Below are 18,379 nucleotides of genomic sequence, written 5' to 3' on the forward strand. Positions count from 1 at the left end.
TTCTTTTTTTTTTAAAAAAAAATTCTTTTCTAAAAAAAAAAAAAAAAAAAAAAAAAAAAAGAGGCAGTTTTTTTCTTTTCTCCTCCTCTCTCTTTTGCTGCTGCAGCTGTGGTATGAAAATGGAACTCCACCAGTCTTCTGGATTTCAGGATTCTTCTTCACTCAAGCATTCTTAACAGGTGCCCAGCAGAACTATGCCAGAAAATACACCATTCCAATAGACCTCCTAGAATTTGACTATGAAGTGCTGGAAGATAAGGAATATGAAATTGCTCCTGAAGATGGTAAGTAAATGCATGACAATTATCTGTCTTTGCTGATGTATTCAGAAGTTAACGTTAATTTGAAGACTCAGTTATGCAATTAAGTTAATGAATTCAGCTGGAAAACATACACAACTGCACTGCTCCCCATGAGATGCACAAGAAGTGAAGAGGCAAAATACTATTTAAGTCCTTAAGAACTGCTGAGATTAGTTCACCTCCTGGATTAGCATGCAGATATAAAACACCACCACCAGAGGACACTCCTTACCCCAAACTTCCCACAACAGATCAAACTTTCAAGTGGTATCTAGCTTGCCTTTTTTTTTCCCCCTTTTATTTCACTCCATTAGCATATATGTCTGAAGACGCGTATTTTCCTAAGCCAAGGAGAACCAAACATTTAGTAGAGAATTTGGGTATGCTACGTTAACTATCCCTAGAAAAATATCTTATGGATGTGATCACAATGTCCAATAGGGGACTGCTCTAAGGGGTGAAAAGCCCTATTTTTTATCAAACCACGTTAATAATGTATTACTTACCTTAGGTTCCAGCTGCAGATACATGTTAGCTTGCCCTTCCTTAGAAAAAAGGACAGATTAAACTGAACTGTTCTTAATGCTCTTTTTAATACTTTTCTGAGGATCAGTTTGACTGGAAGTTGTGTAAAAGAAGGGCTCGGCAGGTTGCCTGGGAGAATCACATCCAGTCAGTTTCAAGTCATTTTCTGTTGGGGCAGGTTCAGTCTACAGAGCAAGAAGGTGCAAGTTTGGTGAAAAACAGATGTTGCTGTAATTTACTGTTTTCTTCTGGAGAGCTGATGGAATGACAGCTGTCATTCTGTCATGTCATTATGATGTCAAAATAACGATATTTATGTTTTTTAAACATGTAAAGATTTTTTTTTTTCCCTACTTTACTCCTTTAATGAACCGCTTCAGAAAGGTATAAGCAAGTGGCAATTTGAAACATAAGCAATGAAACAACGTGAAGACTAAGTAGTGAAAGACTCTTTATATGATCAAATCTCCAAGTCTGGAAACATTAAAACTGACAATATGTAGTACATACAGAAAACTCTATAATAATGACAACTGTAAAAATAGCGTCCTGTACTTTGGAATAATTTTTAACCGCTGTCACTCAAAAAGGCAGGATACATTATGATATCACTAGACATTGTAACTTTATAAATCTTTATGGAATTGTAATCATAATAAATTGTAATACAGTATAAGATTGTTATACTGAAAGTTATTTCATCATCACTTGGAACACGTAACATTGACAAAAAGTCCCACACAATCAACTGACAGCGAAGTGCGTTGCACTAGCTGCTGCTCTCAGCTAGAAGACATTTTCAGGTTTTGCTTAATATGGTATCTTTTCCAACTAATTCAGGGGTCTACGTTCAGGGATTGTTCTTGGATGGAGCACGCTGGAACAGGCAAACTAAGAAGCTAGGAGAATCTCATCCAAAAATCCTCTATGATACAGTACCTGTGGTCAGTATCTTTCGTTTGGTGACATTTTATAGTATTGTATACCAACAAATACTGTAGAATTAATATTCTTAAGTTCTAGTCTTGAAGAAACAGGGTAATGCTTTAAAAAAAAAAAAAAATTGAATTGAAATGCTTGTGTTGAAATAGAAATTAAGTGCCTGAGAGGAGCTAAGAATCCTTTGCTAATAATGACAGTGACAGGAAAAGTTTGGTGTTGCATATTTTGGGCCAGGAAGCAATCTGATAAGAAAGAGGAAACAAGAAACAGGTTTTCAGGGCTATCTGTGAAAAAGCAAACAAAACCCCAACAACGTCAAAATACTTTGGCCAAGCCAAGACTGTTTCCCTACTTCTTATTTTAACTGAGATGAAAAGGATTATTTTATTCTTTACTGCAGATATGGCTAAAGCCGTGTAAGAGAGCAGACATTCCACAGCGACCAAGTTACCTGGCCCCAGTGTACAAGACCAGCGAGAGAAGAGGGATCCTGTCAACTACAGGCCATTCCACCAACTTTGTCATCGCAATGACTCTCCCTTCAGACAAACCGCAAGAACATTGGATCAGACGGGGTGTGGCATTATTATGTCAGCTTAACTCATAAACCTATCACAATTTACAGAGGTAGGTGCATTTTCCAGATCACTTATAAGAGACGTGCGCCAGTCCTGAAGTGCCACATAAAAAGAGAAATCAAAATGAGTTTGTTTACAATGTTGTGTTTGTGCCTTTCATGAGATTTGAAACAAAGTACTAAAATACAAAGGTGCACAATAAAACCTTATAAAAGCCAACGAAAATATCTGCTCCTTGAATAATTTTATTTTCTGAAGGCTCCTTATTTATAAGGAACATACATAAAATGAACACAACACTGTTGACAATGAACAAAACAGCATTTGATCATTTCCAGCTTTATAAAATTTTAAAAAATGATTTAGTTATAACAAAAAGACTGATAGCTCAGCAAGTTATCTTATAGGACCATAATCACATTTTAAAACAGACTCAATTGTTAATGGGAGGGGAAAGAAAAAAAAAATTTAAAAAAAAAAATCACACTGCATCTAGCAACTACAATATTTTCTAAGCATAATCACAGCGAATTGAGTGCAATGTGATCTACATCAAAATTCATATGGGATGTCACACAGTGACAGCATTGTAATATACAAGTAACATTTACGCCCTCCAACAAATACAAGTTAAATGAGACTCTGGATTCAAGCAGAATGGAATGTTGAAGCCAAGGAGAAATGTAGTGGAATTCAGATTGTCTGTAACATGACTCAAAAGCGTACATTAGAATCATTTGGAATTCAATACTGGTGGAAACATACAGAAGAAGTCACAGCTGTTACACTGTTCTTCATAACTTGTAATAAATACTAGAAAATAAAAGGAAACAACCCATATTTAATGAAAAATACAGTACCTACCTTCAAGGACCATGTTTTTCCCTTGTCTGAAGATGGTCTTGGAAGGAAGTTAACTATTTTCCTATAGAGGCAGTGTATTAAGCTATAACCATATTCCAACTAATACAAAAGTAAATATACTACCTGAAATATAGAAATCTTCATTTGAAAAGAATTAAAAGAAATAAACTTTAAAAAAATGATTTGACAAAGTATCAGTTCAACCACATAATGACCCCCTTAATTCTATCGAGTACAACAGAAAAGGAAAATTAAGGGTCAGTTTAATACATAAGAAACATAGGTTGTTTAAACTTAGATCCTCAGAAGGTATCCAGCGAGTTAAGTCTCTTTGAAAATGGTACTCAGTGACCTAACATGGGCACTATGAAAAAATGTCAGGGTCTTTACACTGCAGAAATTCAGTAATCTGAAGCTAACAACAGTGTGCTAATTAGGGTCCAACAGTAAACACGTTTAAAGAAGAAAAAAGAAAACCTGAGTTCAGAGCATCAAATGGCTGCATGCCCGAACTCTGGGCTTTTGGCTTCTTCACTGAAGAAACTGCGCCCTTTGAAATGGACCCTTAATACTGTTTCTTGATACTGCATTAGGAAGAAATACTGGCAAGAACCAACCGGTATCTTTAAAATACATGAGCTGCTCTCAGTAAAAACTGAATTGACCAATGAAGCCTCAAAAAGTAAAGGGCCACAGGAAACACATTAATTTGAAATGGAATGAAGATGATACCAACTGGCTCTCATTAAAGGCGTTAGGATCAGTGTTTTTAGCAGCTACACTGGCACCAAGCAGACCGAAACAAAACTTACGGCACATAGTCAAAATACAGCTTTTACCTGCCATACACATAAAAGAAGACAAACTGTATGTTTTAAAAAAGGCTACTACCATGCTTAGGACTAGTACTACAGAATCAACTTGCACTCCTCGCAAACTCACAGTTTTTTTAAGGAGATGGGTACAAGAAGAACTAACTCATGTCTGGCAATATAAGCATATCGGCACAATGCAATCTAGGACAGCTGATCCCAGCAAGTTAAGGCCCAAATTTTCCGTCTATCCTTCCCAATTACACATACCACGCATCTATCACATCTGCTTTTTAATAATCTAATTTAAATACCAAAATTGTAAAAAAATATCATAGAAATGAACTCCTTTATGCTGGAAGTAGAAATCTTCTTACATATTCTCTACTGCCAGAAATGGCTGGTGCTACAATGTCTGGTATCAAGGCATTGTAGAAACAGATTTTGATCTGATATTACAGTATTGTAAATAACCTACCAGTACTACATACACAGAGCATAATTTAACCTTTGTGCCCAGGTTCATAACTAGCATCTTGCACTTTGGATTGTTTTAACATGAAGAGGAGAAAACATTCCAAAATAATTGTTAAAAAAATGGAGAAATTCCCATATAGATTCTCTGTTAAAAGAGTTTGCACAAATTCACAGCCACAATTCTTCAGTAGTTTATGCTGCAAGTGGCACACAATACATGTTTAGCATCTGTAAAAAAGAACCAGAAATAGCTCAATAACTCCAACACCAGGGATTTCCCCAAGCTAACACTAATTCTACTGCATTTTGCATTTTCCTACTAATATCAAGGAACAAACATCAAATAAATCTTAGTCAGGAAAACATCGTCAAACTGATCCTCGACAGAACATAGCACTTTGCAGCGTATATTGCAACAGCCTGCCTTCTTACACATGAAGTTTATAACGATGGAGTGCAGCTTAACACATACTCTAAGAATTTAAACAGTGTTTAGGTTTCGAGTTTCTTTTTTAAAATTTAAACCAGCACAGTGGTTTCCAGTCATGTGCTGTTTTAAGATTTAATACTTCAAGTCACCACTATGCAGAAGAATCAGCACAGAATGAATATATATATATACACACACGCACATATATATATATGCATGCACATCCATCTATCTATATATATCTATACATATATATAGATATATATATATACGCGCTACTTAAGACTTACGTGGCACTAAAAGCTTACTCAGGTTCCTTGCAGAGGTATGAATTTCAGCTGTAACATTTTCTGGGTTCTGTTCAAATGTACTAATGAAATGGTATTTTCCCGAATGAGTAGATCATTCACTGTACTTGTTCTTTCTTAAGCAAGCAGTGCTTCCTACATAGTACACTGAACTTGGCATTTATTTCTCATATTTAGTATTTCCTAATTGTCGATCACTTGAATTTAGAAGATGCATTGAGTAATCTCATCTGACTTGAATTAGAAAAAAAGCAGAAGTTAATCTACACAGAAATGAATATACTGTATGTGTGTAAGTAGTGCAAGCCACTGCTTTTTCTCTGAGCAATGTGCATACAGTGAAACAGTGCAGACTCAAAGCCATACAGTAACATTATTGTAACCACAGTGATTACCAGAATTAGGTCAAAACTGGATGTCAAGCACAATTTTATCTTCATAGAGGGCAATCACCAGCATGATGGCAAATCCAAGAAGCAGGCCTAGATTCTGAAGAATGAACTGCCCCACGGGACAATAACCATGCTCTTCATTATCTCCATCTCCATGAAGCATTTCTGGAAGCTAAAAGGAAAAACAATTTAGAAAGTTATTTCACCTCTATTCTATTTATACACGGGCAAGCTTACAAGACGATATTGTCAAGAATAAACACTCCAGGATTCAGTTATAAAAACAATATACTAGGACAACTAAAACTCTACCTAACCACTACATTTGATAAAAACATGATCACATCACATATTTACAAAACAAACTAAAAATGCCTTTCCTTTCGACTTTTTTTTTCCTTCAGCTTTTACTAGATCGTACATCTACTTGAAGTTCCTCAAGATAAGGACCAGCCCAGCATTCTTCGAGTTCTGCTCTTTCGAGTTTTTACTCAATTAAAATTAAATCATGCTCAGATAAACATAATGAAAAGCTTTGACTATTGCTACAGTAATTACATTGCTATAAATATACCCTTTATAATGACTTTGCTGATTAACTTAGTCATTCATCATGTTATATGCTTACACATATTCACATACATTTCCCTTTTAAATATGGGAATAATAGCTACAAGTAATTCAGAGAAATTCTATGTGAAGCTATAAAAAATTCTGAAAGCTCTGGATATGCCTTATATTCCTCACCTGTGAAGGAAAGTCAAATAGTACTGGCAAAAGCAACAAATAACAGTGGACTTGGAAGATGTAAAAATAAATCTTATGAAGTGTCTTACAAAGCCACCCATACAGAAGAGAAATAACTTAAAATGTTTTACAAAGAAATTAATTCAAGAAAGCATGAGGTAAATGAAGGAATTCCTTCAAGACACACTTAGTACAGAAAAAAACAGAACAAAATGGAAACTTCAGGTAGTACACAGCACAAATCTCTATTTATTGCTTTTCATTAGATAGGCTAGAATAGTTCTGGTTATTTCAAGTACCTGAATATCGCATAACAGACAATGACAAATTATCAGCATCAAATCTGCTAAAAACCCCAAATATATTACCCATCTGGTCTTGTATTACTGTATTTCCAAAAGATACATAAAGATAACAATTAATTTGACCCACTGAGTATTTAAATATAAAAAATATACTGGTGTGAAAAATGTTCATCACCTATGCAATAGACCAGGCAGCTTAACCACAAGCACTACACCAAATTACGAAGTACTGTTAAGTCATTAAGAATAAATGGCATCTGTTTCAAAACTAGGAAGAGCACAGTGCTCTGTCTCCATAAATTCCAAGGTTTCTGCTCACGGACATGAAAAGGGAGAGTATCATGAGTAGAAGTCTTAGCTATGGATAGTGACAGCTGTCATGTATCACCAAAACTGTGGAACTGAACAGCAAGTAAAAGACCCCTTTAAGATAGAGAAAAAAAAAAAAAGGTTATTTAATGGTAACCAGTACGATGGGCACACTCCCCACCGTCTTCAAAATACTTATTTATTTTTTTACTGTCGCCATATCTGAAGAGGCATGCTCATGCTCCTCTTTCTTGTACTCAGAGCCTGAGTATGCAGGCAGAGGAGGCCAGTGCCACTTTGCTCTCCCTCAGCTGCAGAATCCCAGTGTAGAAAGGGTCCTGGAAAGACTCCAAGAGGGAAGGAGGAAGGTGGAAGGAGGCTGTGCACTGCAAGAATTTGTTACTGGCTAAAACCCCTCCTTCCATCTTTGAGATACAGTCCACACATATATTAGTGCTGTAGGAACCTCTTGCATATTCACATTTACCTGGAGGCAAATCTCCTTGAAGTACCTCATTTGAATAGGTACTGCCCAGCTGCTCTACACAGTACTGCTTCAACTCTGATGTCTCTGCAATGGTGCAGTAGCTAAAGGAGGTATAAAGAAAACTTCAGATAGCAGCTTGGCAGGCATGAAGAAATTTTTCAGGGAAGCCACAGATGGTTTTTGAGATCTGGTGGAACATGCTCTGGATGAAAAAAAGGCTTCACCTTAGCATTACTATAATGGGCTTTAACACTGCCGGTTATCATCTACTTTGACAGCATGTCTGAAGATTACTAAACTGTTTGCTTTATTTGCTATTGATGTGACCAATTTCAGGGACCATATAAAGAATCTGGTCCTGTCAATAGAAAAAAAACTCAACACCCTCTTGAAGTTGAAAGCTTACAGTTTCAGCCCTAGAGATATAAGGAATGAAAAATACAACAGATAAATTTATTTTCCAGTAAGATATAATTCAAGTCGGACTGGGAAGGAATATAGGAAAATTCAGTGTACCCATTCAAACCAAAACAGCAGTGTCAGGAAGGAGGATATTACGATTATTCTTCTGATAGTTATCAACAAATGAAATGTCATGAGAATCATGGAAAGCCTGAAGGATTTAGAAAGGCCTGAGTTTAGGTTCTACTGGAGAAAAGTATCTTTACCATTAGAAAACATGTAATTAGACAAACTTCAGGACAATTGGATGCAAAAATACCAAAAGGTTGGTTCTCAATGGGCTGGTGTAAGGAATGGATAGAAAACTGCCTTTATGTGAACCTCTGTCAAGCTAGGGAGGGATCAAAATCTGTTCTTATTAAGCGTCAGATAAGAAGAAAATAAGGCCTTTAAGAGGGAGGCAGATTATGGAAACATCAAGACAAAAAACTGATGCCGTTTCAAGCGTATCTTGCAGAACCGTTCCTGCTGCTGTTTAGTCAGACCATTGGGCTTTGACTTTGGTTGCGACTACGATGACTGAGGAAAAGGACAAGGAATGAAAGAATGAAAATACTGCTTTCCTTTATACATGATGTCTTCAGTCAAAAGAAGTACATGAAATAAATATCAGCCACAGGACTTATAAGCAAGTGATATTTCAGTATTTATAGGCTACTGTAGAACATCTGAAGTTGCATGAAGGATCACTCTCAACGACAGACACTCTATTTCGCAAGTCCTGAAAAGAACTTACTTAACCTAATAGATATAATGGAGTATATTTACAAATTAAAGTCCTCCGTAACAAAGTGAAATATCCCATGGTGCGATGGCCAACACTTGGCTTCCATGAGTCCTAGTCATAAGAGACCTAATGGCAAGCAGGACTGAAGGTCACAGGAGCAGCCTCCGCCACTGTGTCCTGCCTTGACCCATGCTCAAGCCCCCATTTGATGACTACCAATGCGACTAACATGGGATCTTCAGAACCAAAGCTGAGTTTAAGAGAAAGTTCTCAGATGTGGAGGATGCCACCCAGAAGCAAGCTGGAAGCCCCACTGACACTAAGTTTCTTAAGCACCAATGTGGCAGTAGTGTTGAACACAGAAGTAACTGCAGAGGTAAATTTGCTAGAGGGCAGAATGGCCAAGACAGCTTCTGCTGATAATCAGGAAATTCAGCAGAAACTGAACCCTTGCTTTCAGCGGTCTTCACTAGTGCTTCAATGATACCACGGAGGCTGAGAAACCAGACTCAGCAGCCACAGCTAGGAACTGGCAACTACTGGCCACAGCAGCAAAGGGGAGAGGGATCTTTATAATGTCAGCTGCTTTAGTTAGCACCAGGGAAATAATAGTCAGCCCACACCAGAGCAGACATCTGACAGCCTCATAGACAGTGATCTGACAAAGATGTGATACCGTTTCAATGAGAATTGCTGAAACCTGAAGTCTGTGTCTGTGGCTTAAAGTAACTGACAGATGCCTGCCTGCTTTGACAAGTCAGCCAGTGAGAGTCAAATATCACGTTTCATTCCTGCACCAGTTAACTTTTGAGGAAGCTGCTAAAAAATGCGGTTTGAAAACAGGATAGTCAGCACAAATGTATGCAGGAGAGCAGAACTAGCAGTGTAGGCTAACAGGGCTACCAGATATGGTAACAAAATCTTTGAAGAAATTTGGAAAGTTGAAGAAAATGCATGGTTTAAAATACTTCAGAACAGTAAAATGTTCCATTTTACCCACAACTGAAAACTGAAAGAGGCTGGTCCTCATTCCAGTAAACCCAACCCTCTACAGAGATGCTATGAGGTTAAACAAAATCTCTACTGGAACATCACTCAAAGCCAGAACTCCAGTTACATTTAAGTATTTTTCTATAAGCAGTATGTAGCCACACCAGGCGATCCAAGTAGCAATCTACTGAGAATAGGTAGATGGCTACTTAGTCTATTTGAGGAGAAAAATAAGAGCTGTGAAGAAACTTGCCTCTGCTTTAGATGCCTGTGCTAGGAAAGAGTAGTTTGTGAATGAAGCAATGGAAATCCAGGGAGCCACTCCACTAAAAGCTGTCTGAACCCTTGTGAATTAAAGCTTTAACTAGGTTGGAGTTTCTAGTTTAATTGGTTAATAATTTAATACAATACGAGATCTGTCCTTAAAATCCAGGGAAGTGACGCATCTTTTTCTCCGTATATTAAAGCAGAAAGAGCATTACAAAATACACCAGACGTGAAAACTGATTTCATCATCACTGGCCTTGGGAAAGACAAGAAGTGAGAAAATTGGCTTATTTAAATGCAGCTCCGAAGCTGCTTAGGAGAGAAACCAGGATTGAATATGGACTGATACCATGTGCACAAGTGCATTACTGCCTGAAGGATCTGGATCTATGGTGTACCCACACTAAATATAATGTACCTATAGCTAAGTCCTTGAAGCAGCAGCATTCTTCCACCAGATGATTTTTTAAAAAGCTAATCACGACAAGAGGTATGTATTACCAGCTGTTCATGCTAAGGGTTCAGACTAAGCTTTCCAGAATCAAATATATGAAGATTAAATTTTAGTGAAGAACAATTCTAAATACTGGATCGAACTCCAGCATCTAATGCCCCATCCACAAAACAGAGAATCATCCTATTTTCATTAGTGGGAAGTGTGAGTGTCTTTCCCAGCCCCCCTGTAGTTTTTGTATTTTAACAGGAGTCGCTGGCAGACTTTGGTAGCAGAAACCCAAACAGGCAAGCAACTGTAAAACTTCACTACAACTCTCAAAGTATCTGCAACATTTTAAAAAAAATCATAGAACAGAAAAAGCAATCTAATAATAACATCTACAGATATTTTATGTGTTGTAACAAAAAAGTTCTGTCGTAGGTGCCATTTCAAGTCCTAGGTTTTATGCATGGAATGCAAAAATGACACAGAATCATAACAATCTTACCATGTCAACCAATGCCACATAGAGGAACATGCCTGCAGTGATTGCAAAGATCCACAAGGTGATGTTATTAGCATACTGTCCCACCGCTGTGCCTATCAGCATCCCTATGTAAGCCATCATGGCAGACAGGAGGTTGTACACAATAGCTTGCTTTACTGTCATACCTGCTTTAAGAAGCACAGCAAAGTCACCTAAAATGGAGACAGAACAGAGGGGTTTAGTATCAATGCTTCTCAGGAGAGTACGTAGATAAATTAGCCTACATTTACTATCTCACCGATCCAAGGCATTCCCAAAGTAAAAATGCTGCTACAGAGGCTCAAAGGAAGACTGGGCAACAGGATATGACAACTCTTGTAAGAACTGTATTTATGTGCAGCAATCCCTTGATTAAAATATGATTTAAAGGTGCCTATTCATCACGCTGATTATCACAAAGGTAATAGTGATTAATGGTTAAAGGTAAATGGAGGAGTCTAGATCTGGTCCTCCCACAGAGAATACATCTGTGCATACAGACTTGCCTTTGCTTCACTGAAGTTCTTCACGGCACATAAAAACAGAGGCTTAGTTTTGATCAGTACCTGTGAAAATTCCTCCTAGCTATATACACCTCATTCTGCAAATTCAAGAGGAGGATAATGAGGCATTAGTCCCCACAGAAGGTGACAATGAATTTGAGAAATATAGCACTAGGAAAAGGAAGAGTTACATTCAGAAAGAATGACTTCACATCCATGCTAAATCAGTTTGCTGGTTTAAGACATGCCAGGTTAACCTGTTTTAGTTCGAATTCAGGACAGCTCTGCTAAAATTGCCAATAGAGGTACATGTTCTATAAAGATCTAAATTTTCGTCTTGTGATCAGCTCTGATATAGTTTTATTCCCTTCAAACTGAACTCTTGTGAACATGAGGAGTGAAAGATGATATGCAGTCATGAGGGTAATTAATATCCTCATGTCAGATATGCTAGAAATTAATCGCTCGATCTAGAATCAAAACCTAGAATCAAAACAAAAAATATGTACAGTGAACTACTCACTTCTTAAACAAGATTAATTTAATCACATTAACCTAGCAAGTTATAAGCACACCAATATATATTGCAATGCTTTATTTACTGCAGCAGCTTCACTTAACTAACGATCGTATAGCACCATTGTCAAACCATGAACATCTGCTCTATTATTTCCCATCTGTGCCCATTACTTACCTTATACTTAGTATCTGCCTATATAAAATGCTTTCACTCATCACCTCTAAGGGTTTTTGAAGTACTTGTTTTACCTTACTTTTGATCATTCAGAGCTAGCAGCTTATCAAGTAAGCAAGCTGTGAGTACATACACAGTTTAATCTAGCACAATTTCACATTACTGGCAAAAAAGATGACGACTCCTCTCTCTAGCTGCTCTTCTCTAAGTCTTAGGGTGCACTAAAATTTCATGCAATGTGCCTTACGGCTCACAGGAAAACAACAGGTTTCATCATGGTTAGCTAACCCCAAGAAGAAATGCTTCAACTGGGGAAAAGAATCAATGGCACTGGCAACAATGCCTACAGGCTTTACCCTAAATAGTCATCCACACCTACTGGACTCAGCAACAATCGGTACAAAGCATCTTCTGAAGATCTCCACAAAGAATTCTACTTACGTAAACTTATGTTTACTTACGTAACTTTACTTAACTTTGTGTGCAACAACATCACACAGGTAGTGTGAAACTCTCTATAAAATGCAGAGGTATAACACCAAAACGTAAACCGTATGCTCCTAAGAACATTTTTAAAACATGTTAAAAAAAGCTTACAGAACTGCTGTAACTAGATACCCGCCAAAATAATCCTGTATTAATATTCTCATTATGTACTCTGAAACAATATTGCTCCATTACTCTCTGAAGTTCTGGTCACCCTTGCAGCATCTCCATTGCATTATGCTTATCAGGATGAGTATCACAACAGCTTTCAGATAGGTATTTTGTACAGATGAAGAGACTGAACACATTGAGTTCATATAATTAGTTACCTAATTCATGGGGTAGCTCATGACAAAATACTGCTATAGATGTACTAATTCCTCCTGTCAGTCCAGCACTAAAAGCTGCTCCTAGGGGAAAAAAAAAAGGTTCAAATGATATTTTACTGTTTTCAAGTCAGAAAATTTTATCAACAGACTTTCCAGAGATGACACCCTTCTGTTAGAATGCACGCTCTCGTATTTTTAAATTGTGTCTGTCCCCTGTCTGTATATAAACTGAAAATACTGGAAGTATCCTGGATGTGCGTTACCACTGCATACTTTATTACTCTGTTTATCTGAAAGACAAATCCTAGGAGAGGAGAACACAACTGAGCAAAACAGAGACATAAAGGCAACAAGCTAAAAAATAGCACCACTTTTACATTTTTAGGAACTTTTAAGTACATCAGGACAGTTAAGAATGCACATGAGCAACAGTCTAGCTCTCTCCTTTCCAGGTTGGAAATCCAAACTAGTATTTAACCCATAACCTCTCTATTATTTCCTTTATGTTTATTTGTAGAGTGCATATCAGCAACATTAATAAGCCAGATCTGGAAAATAATAATGAGAAAAACATTGGCATGAACCTCTTTCAGCAACTTTTGTGTAAGCTAATTTGATTCAATCAACTTTAAGTTCATACCTTAAATAATTCTGAGATGAGAAAACTGCTATTAGATTTCTGTACTGTAGCAGAGAAAGGTAAAAGAAGAGCCTGTGGTGAGCAGTCAAAACAGGCAAAATAAAGTAGAAGGAGAAGACACAATCTGAAGACAGAGGAAATTTAACTTTCCTCTGGATGCCTCATAACTTGGTATATTAAAGAGATGAACATGCTTTTCTAAAATCGACATTTTACCAAGGAATCAGCTGTTTGGGCTTGACACAGGAATATTTAGAAATGGAGTTTCAGTACAGTGAAGTTCTCAACAGATGGCGCAGTGGTCCTTTTTGGCCTTAGAAGCCACTGTCTAAATGCCTTACCTGTTTAACGTGAAAATGAAGCAAAAAGTTAATTTTTATGGAGTTTAGTTTCTTTAGAAATTGTTTGGAGGAAGTGGAGAAACTGTAGTAGATTCCATTGTTAACTCCAGACCCTAATAAGTAGCTCCTCCCCCATCCTTCAAAATGGGTACGTTCCTTCTGCTAGTAGATCAGAACCCTGTGTACTCTTAGTAGCTACCTTAGTAAAAAATTAAAAGTACGCAACTTCAGTACTCTCACCATCATTTTGACTTGTATGACATATATTCAAATTAATGTGTTTTACAGTTCAAATCACATTTAGAGGTTTATGTGAATCAAAGTTGATTGATTAAATCTAATAAAATCTGTTTGGTACTTCAATTTCTTCTACATTTGGCTAGAAATAAATCTATACTGACCATAAGCCAAAACAATACTTTGCTCAAACAAATTAAGTTATCCTTAGTAGTACTTTTTTAAAATTATTATTTCAGTAACCTGACTCATAGTACATTTATTATTTACAAGTACTGTATAATTCTATGTATTAATAGTAGAAATAGTATTATTATTATACATAAATATCATTATAAATAAGACTGAAAGGAACTTATTTATTATTCGAAGGCAAATACTAAGACCCAAACAACAAATGTGCATTACATGTGCTCCACTTTTCATACAGAGATTTGTCCGCACCTATCCTTATTTGGCAGAGATTGCTACTGTCGCTACTATCGATACAGTAATCTTGGTGGAAATAGTCACAGAATATTAACAAAGGGAAGACTATTACAATTGATGGCCTTTTAATTTCTGCTCTGAAGGAGATCAAACAATGCCAGTAACCACAGGAGCTAACTGGAAGCCTTACCTGTGATCACTGATAAGTAAAATATTACCAAAGTTACCAAAGGTAAGAAGAAACTGTTGAGAAATACTCAGTGCTTTTGCTTACCGATTGCTAAGCCATCACTAAAGTTGTGAATGCCATCTCCCATAATTACCATCCAAGCAATATTAGCTATCCCAGTATCTTTCAGGTCTTTTCCAGAATGACAGTGGCCATGGGAATGATGGGAATGTTTGTGATGCCAGTGGTGACTGTGTTTTCTAGCTATCATTTTATCTTCGCCATGGCCGTCATACTCCAAATCATGAAGATCATGCTCTTGAGCTGCATGTGAGACATCATTGTGAGGATGGTGCATATTATTGTCCTCTTCTACGGACAAGAAGTTTTTGGGAGGGGACTCCAGCTGGCCATCTAAATCAGTTAGTTCAGTTTCATTGAGTCGGTCTTCGGATAAAACTGAGTCGTCTGCTCCTACATTGAAGCCAGTTGGGAGAGACACTGCATTAGTTTTTATTTAAAATACTACCAGCAACTACTGCATCACTGAGCTAAGAATTTAACTGCTTTGCAAAAGCAAAAAAAGTATTTTAATGCATCCCAATCTAGTAACTTTGTTGTCAACATTCAGCCAAAAAACCGTATTTCTCACTGCCCCGTTTTTTTGCAAATTTGCATGTACAGCATATAGAAGTCTCCACTACAAGGCAACAGCACTGTATCCATAGCACACAAAGTCAGTTTTAGCCCAACCTAGGCTTGTATCTGTAATTTTGCTACTGACGAAGTTTATGGTTCAACATTGGAAAAGGAAAGTTGCCAGAATGATAATAATGTCTTATATGCTGTAGATGGAACCTGAATGGTTCAGGAAACCTTAACTGGCCACCCTCTATGCATGCCCACACAGGTCACAACTTAGCCTTCACTGAAGCATACCAGGATCTGCCACTGATACAACAGATCTTTAAATAGTTTCTGTATTGCATGCATTTTTGTGTCAGACACTTGTGTCATACAGTGAGCTCCTTCAACGTAGCTCATTAGCCTGCTAGCAATCAAAGCCATTTCTACAAAGAAATACAAAGTGAAAACAATGCAGAAGGCATACGTGCATGAATTGTAAGTCTACTAATATTTCTGAAGTATTAATAAATAAATGAAACTGGCAATCTATGCTCCAGGAAACAAAACCAGTTGTGGAAAAAAAGCAGTTCTGGACAATGAAGTTACTAACTCACAATAATTCAACAAAAATATTTCAGAGTCAAAAATAAGCAAACAGTAAGCAGAATTAAAAGAACAGGCACAGAGTACCTAAGCAGCAGACAATGAGTTCTAGATAAACAGGCTCTTAAACATCATTTGGAGGCTGTTTAAAAAGAAATGGAATGGCCATTCAGGTCAGTGATAGTGGCACTCCAGTTCAAAATTCAAATTCAGCATAAGCTTCCAGTGCCTGTAGCATGAATGAGTTACTGATCAGAAGAGTGCGCTTTCAGAGGAACAGTGTTACAAAACCAGTGCGTACTCCATGTTATCACAAGCAAAATTCCTCTGATCGCCCATTAAAAGGAAATGAAGACATTTCAAATATATGTACCACCATCCTCACAACTGAAAGTCTTTCTATGTTACATGTCAGTGTCCCACATCCCATTTTAAGTTGTTTGAGTGGAGAAGGCTACAGTCCTAACTCTCCCTTCTACAAACCATTCAAATTAACAGAATTGCCTTTGTCTAAATATAGGCTATGGATTCTTCATCAACAAATGAATTCAGCAGCCATGCAGCCAACAAAAAGGGAAGTTTATAAAGCAAAGCCCTTCCCTCACCCCTTCAAGAAGGGTGCTATGGCATTCCTTCTGGGTACATAGTGCATGAGCATTCAGACTGTCATGAAGGAACAGTACGTGAAAGTTGTTTTGGATACCTGAGGAACATTCAGGATACTTGGTGGTATTTATGAAAAGAAATTAATTTTGTTTAGCCTTTTCAGCCAAACTATAATGGGTCAGAGGCTGGAATCTTCAAAGTGTAACAGATATCCCCTTTCAGGTTGTGTGTGTTCATTTTTGATCTAATTCTTGCCAGGGCTGAGCTAGTCAGGCACAACTTAACCAAAAAAACCACCCCCAAACCAAACAAATAAAAAAACCCCCAAAGAACCACAGCCACCCAAAACCTGACTGCTTCAGAAGTCTGAGAACCATTTGTATGGCACATTAGGAAGTGTTCAGAGTGCTCTCAGATCTAAGGAAAAGAAAATAAAAAAAGATTTAATAGGGAAAGCCTATTAAGTCTTATTAACCATGATTTGCATAATAGCAGCAAAACTGTACAAGAGGTTACATGCTACATGCCATAGGTTACATGCCAATACTTTGAATCTCGTAATCAGAGAAAATTCTGAAAATAAATGCCTACCTGCAAGGGGTTTGAGCTGAAGCCAGTCAGCATCTGGTCTATTATTTAATTTGTGATCAGAAAGTTTCCTTCCAATTGGTGATTCTTCAGTCTGTTTTTTCTTGCACCATTTCTGCTTACTCTGCAACAGGAAACAGGTAACATCTGGTTTGTAAAAGGACATTGATGGAAATAAAAGAAACTGAAATGTTGTCAAAAAATCTCTTCAAAATAGACTAAGTTACTCTCTCTTAAGATGCCTAACGGAAGTATGTGACTACAGAATATTAATCTTTGTAAGGCTCAGCAACGATATCTATCCCAGTGGAAATTCTTAGCTACCTACCACAGAATATCACTCACTCACAAACACACACACGCAGACAATACTTCACTTCAGTAACAGAGCACATTATGACAAAGATTGCTCTAACAGCCCAGAAACGCATGTATGTAGAAGAGTTATATTGGCTCAAGAAAGCAAGCATGCAGCAAGAACAGCTCCTCTGTTTTGTTCAACTTTGAAGTTTTATACTCCTATAATTTCCTTGTATGTTCCTTTAGAGAAAAGCTTGCTACTTGCCCGTCTGCAGCCCATACAACAGAGATCATAGATTGGCCAAAGCAGCCTAGGGGATTTAAATTATTTAATTAATCTCAAAGAAGAGATGCTCAATGTGACAGCTTTTCTCTCTTTATCAGAAGATCTAAGAAATGCCTCCTCCAACACGGAAAATCTTGTGCTGCCTGTCCAGCTGAGGCAGCAAGTCTGACATGAAACAGAGAACTTTTTATTTTTCCCACTCATTTTGGGAGAAGCAATTAATAGTTTCACCAAAATCATTTTCTCCTCGAAGTTGAATGATGGAGACAGAAGTAAAAAGTGTATTTATAATGACTGTTGAAAGAATATGGCTCTTTGGTGGCTTGAATTTCTACCCGCTGTCACACTCCCCCCGAGGTACTCGCTCTCCTTTCATACCACCATCATGAATACAGCATGCTCCCAGCCCTAAAAATCCAATCATTTTCAGGGAAACAAGTTAAAATTTGATTGGCAATTTCTAGAAAGCAGGAGGTCTGCAAATTTTGGCATTTTCTCATGTGGAAAACTGAATACCTCTGTTACACTAGCATCGTTAGCTAATAGTATACAGTTAAATTTCTTGTAAATTGACTGACAATTGTCTGGCTCTATTTCCAATTCTTTCTTACATACTGCCTTTCATATTTTTGCAAAAAGATCATGGCGCTTTAGA

The 18,379-nt window shown here is 37.3% G+C and overlaps 2 protein-coding genes across 2 annotated transcripts in view; one reads left to right on the forward strand and one right to left on the reverse strand.

The window, feature by feature from the left end:
- Positions 1 to 4,738, forward strand: part of DNAH7 (dynein axonemal heavy chain 7) — a 144,438-nt gene extending 139,700 nt beyond the window's left edge. Inside the window, 3 exon segments of the mRNA XM_019473492.1 lie at positions 107 to 284; positions 1,668 to 1,771; positions 2,170 to 4,738. Of these exon segments, the coding sequence (XP_019329037.1) occupies positions 107 to 284; positions 1,668 to 1,771; positions 2,170 to 2,376 (489 nt within the window). The 3' untranslated portion in view covers positions 2,377 to 4,738.
- Positions 4,739 to 5,201: 463 nt separating this feature from the next.
- The window catches only part of SLC39A10 (solute carrier family 39 member 10), a 63,064-nt gene continuing 49,886 nt past the window's right edge, over positions 5,202 to 18,379 (reverse strand). The window contains exons 6-10 of the mRNA XM_019473515.1: positions 17,142 to 17,262; positions 14,820 to 15,188; positions 12,899 to 12,979; positions 10,869 to 11,059; positions 5,202 to 5,802 (exon numbers count right to left, since the gene is read on the reverse strand). Coding sequence (XP_019329060.1) covers positions 5,644 to 5,802; positions 10,869 to 11,059; positions 12,899 to 12,979; positions 14,820 to 15,188; positions 17,142 to 17,262 — 921 coding nt within the window. The 3' untranslated portion in view covers positions 5,202 to 5,643. The remainder of the gene's footprint in view (positions 5,803 to 10,868; positions 11,060 to 12,898; positions 12,980 to 14,819; positions 15,189 to 17,141; positions 17,263 to 18,379) is intronic.

The sequence above is a fragment of the Aptenodytes forsteri genome, unplaced genomic scaffold (genome assembly GCF_000699145.1).
Source record: "Aptenodytes forsteri isolate BGI_AS27 unplaced genomic scaffold, ASM69914v1 Scaffold183, whole genome shotgun sequence".
NCBI classification, from domain to species: domain Eukaryota; kingdom Metazoa; phylum Chordata; class Aves; order Sphenisciformes; family Spheniscidae; genus Aptenodytes; species Aptenodytes forsteri.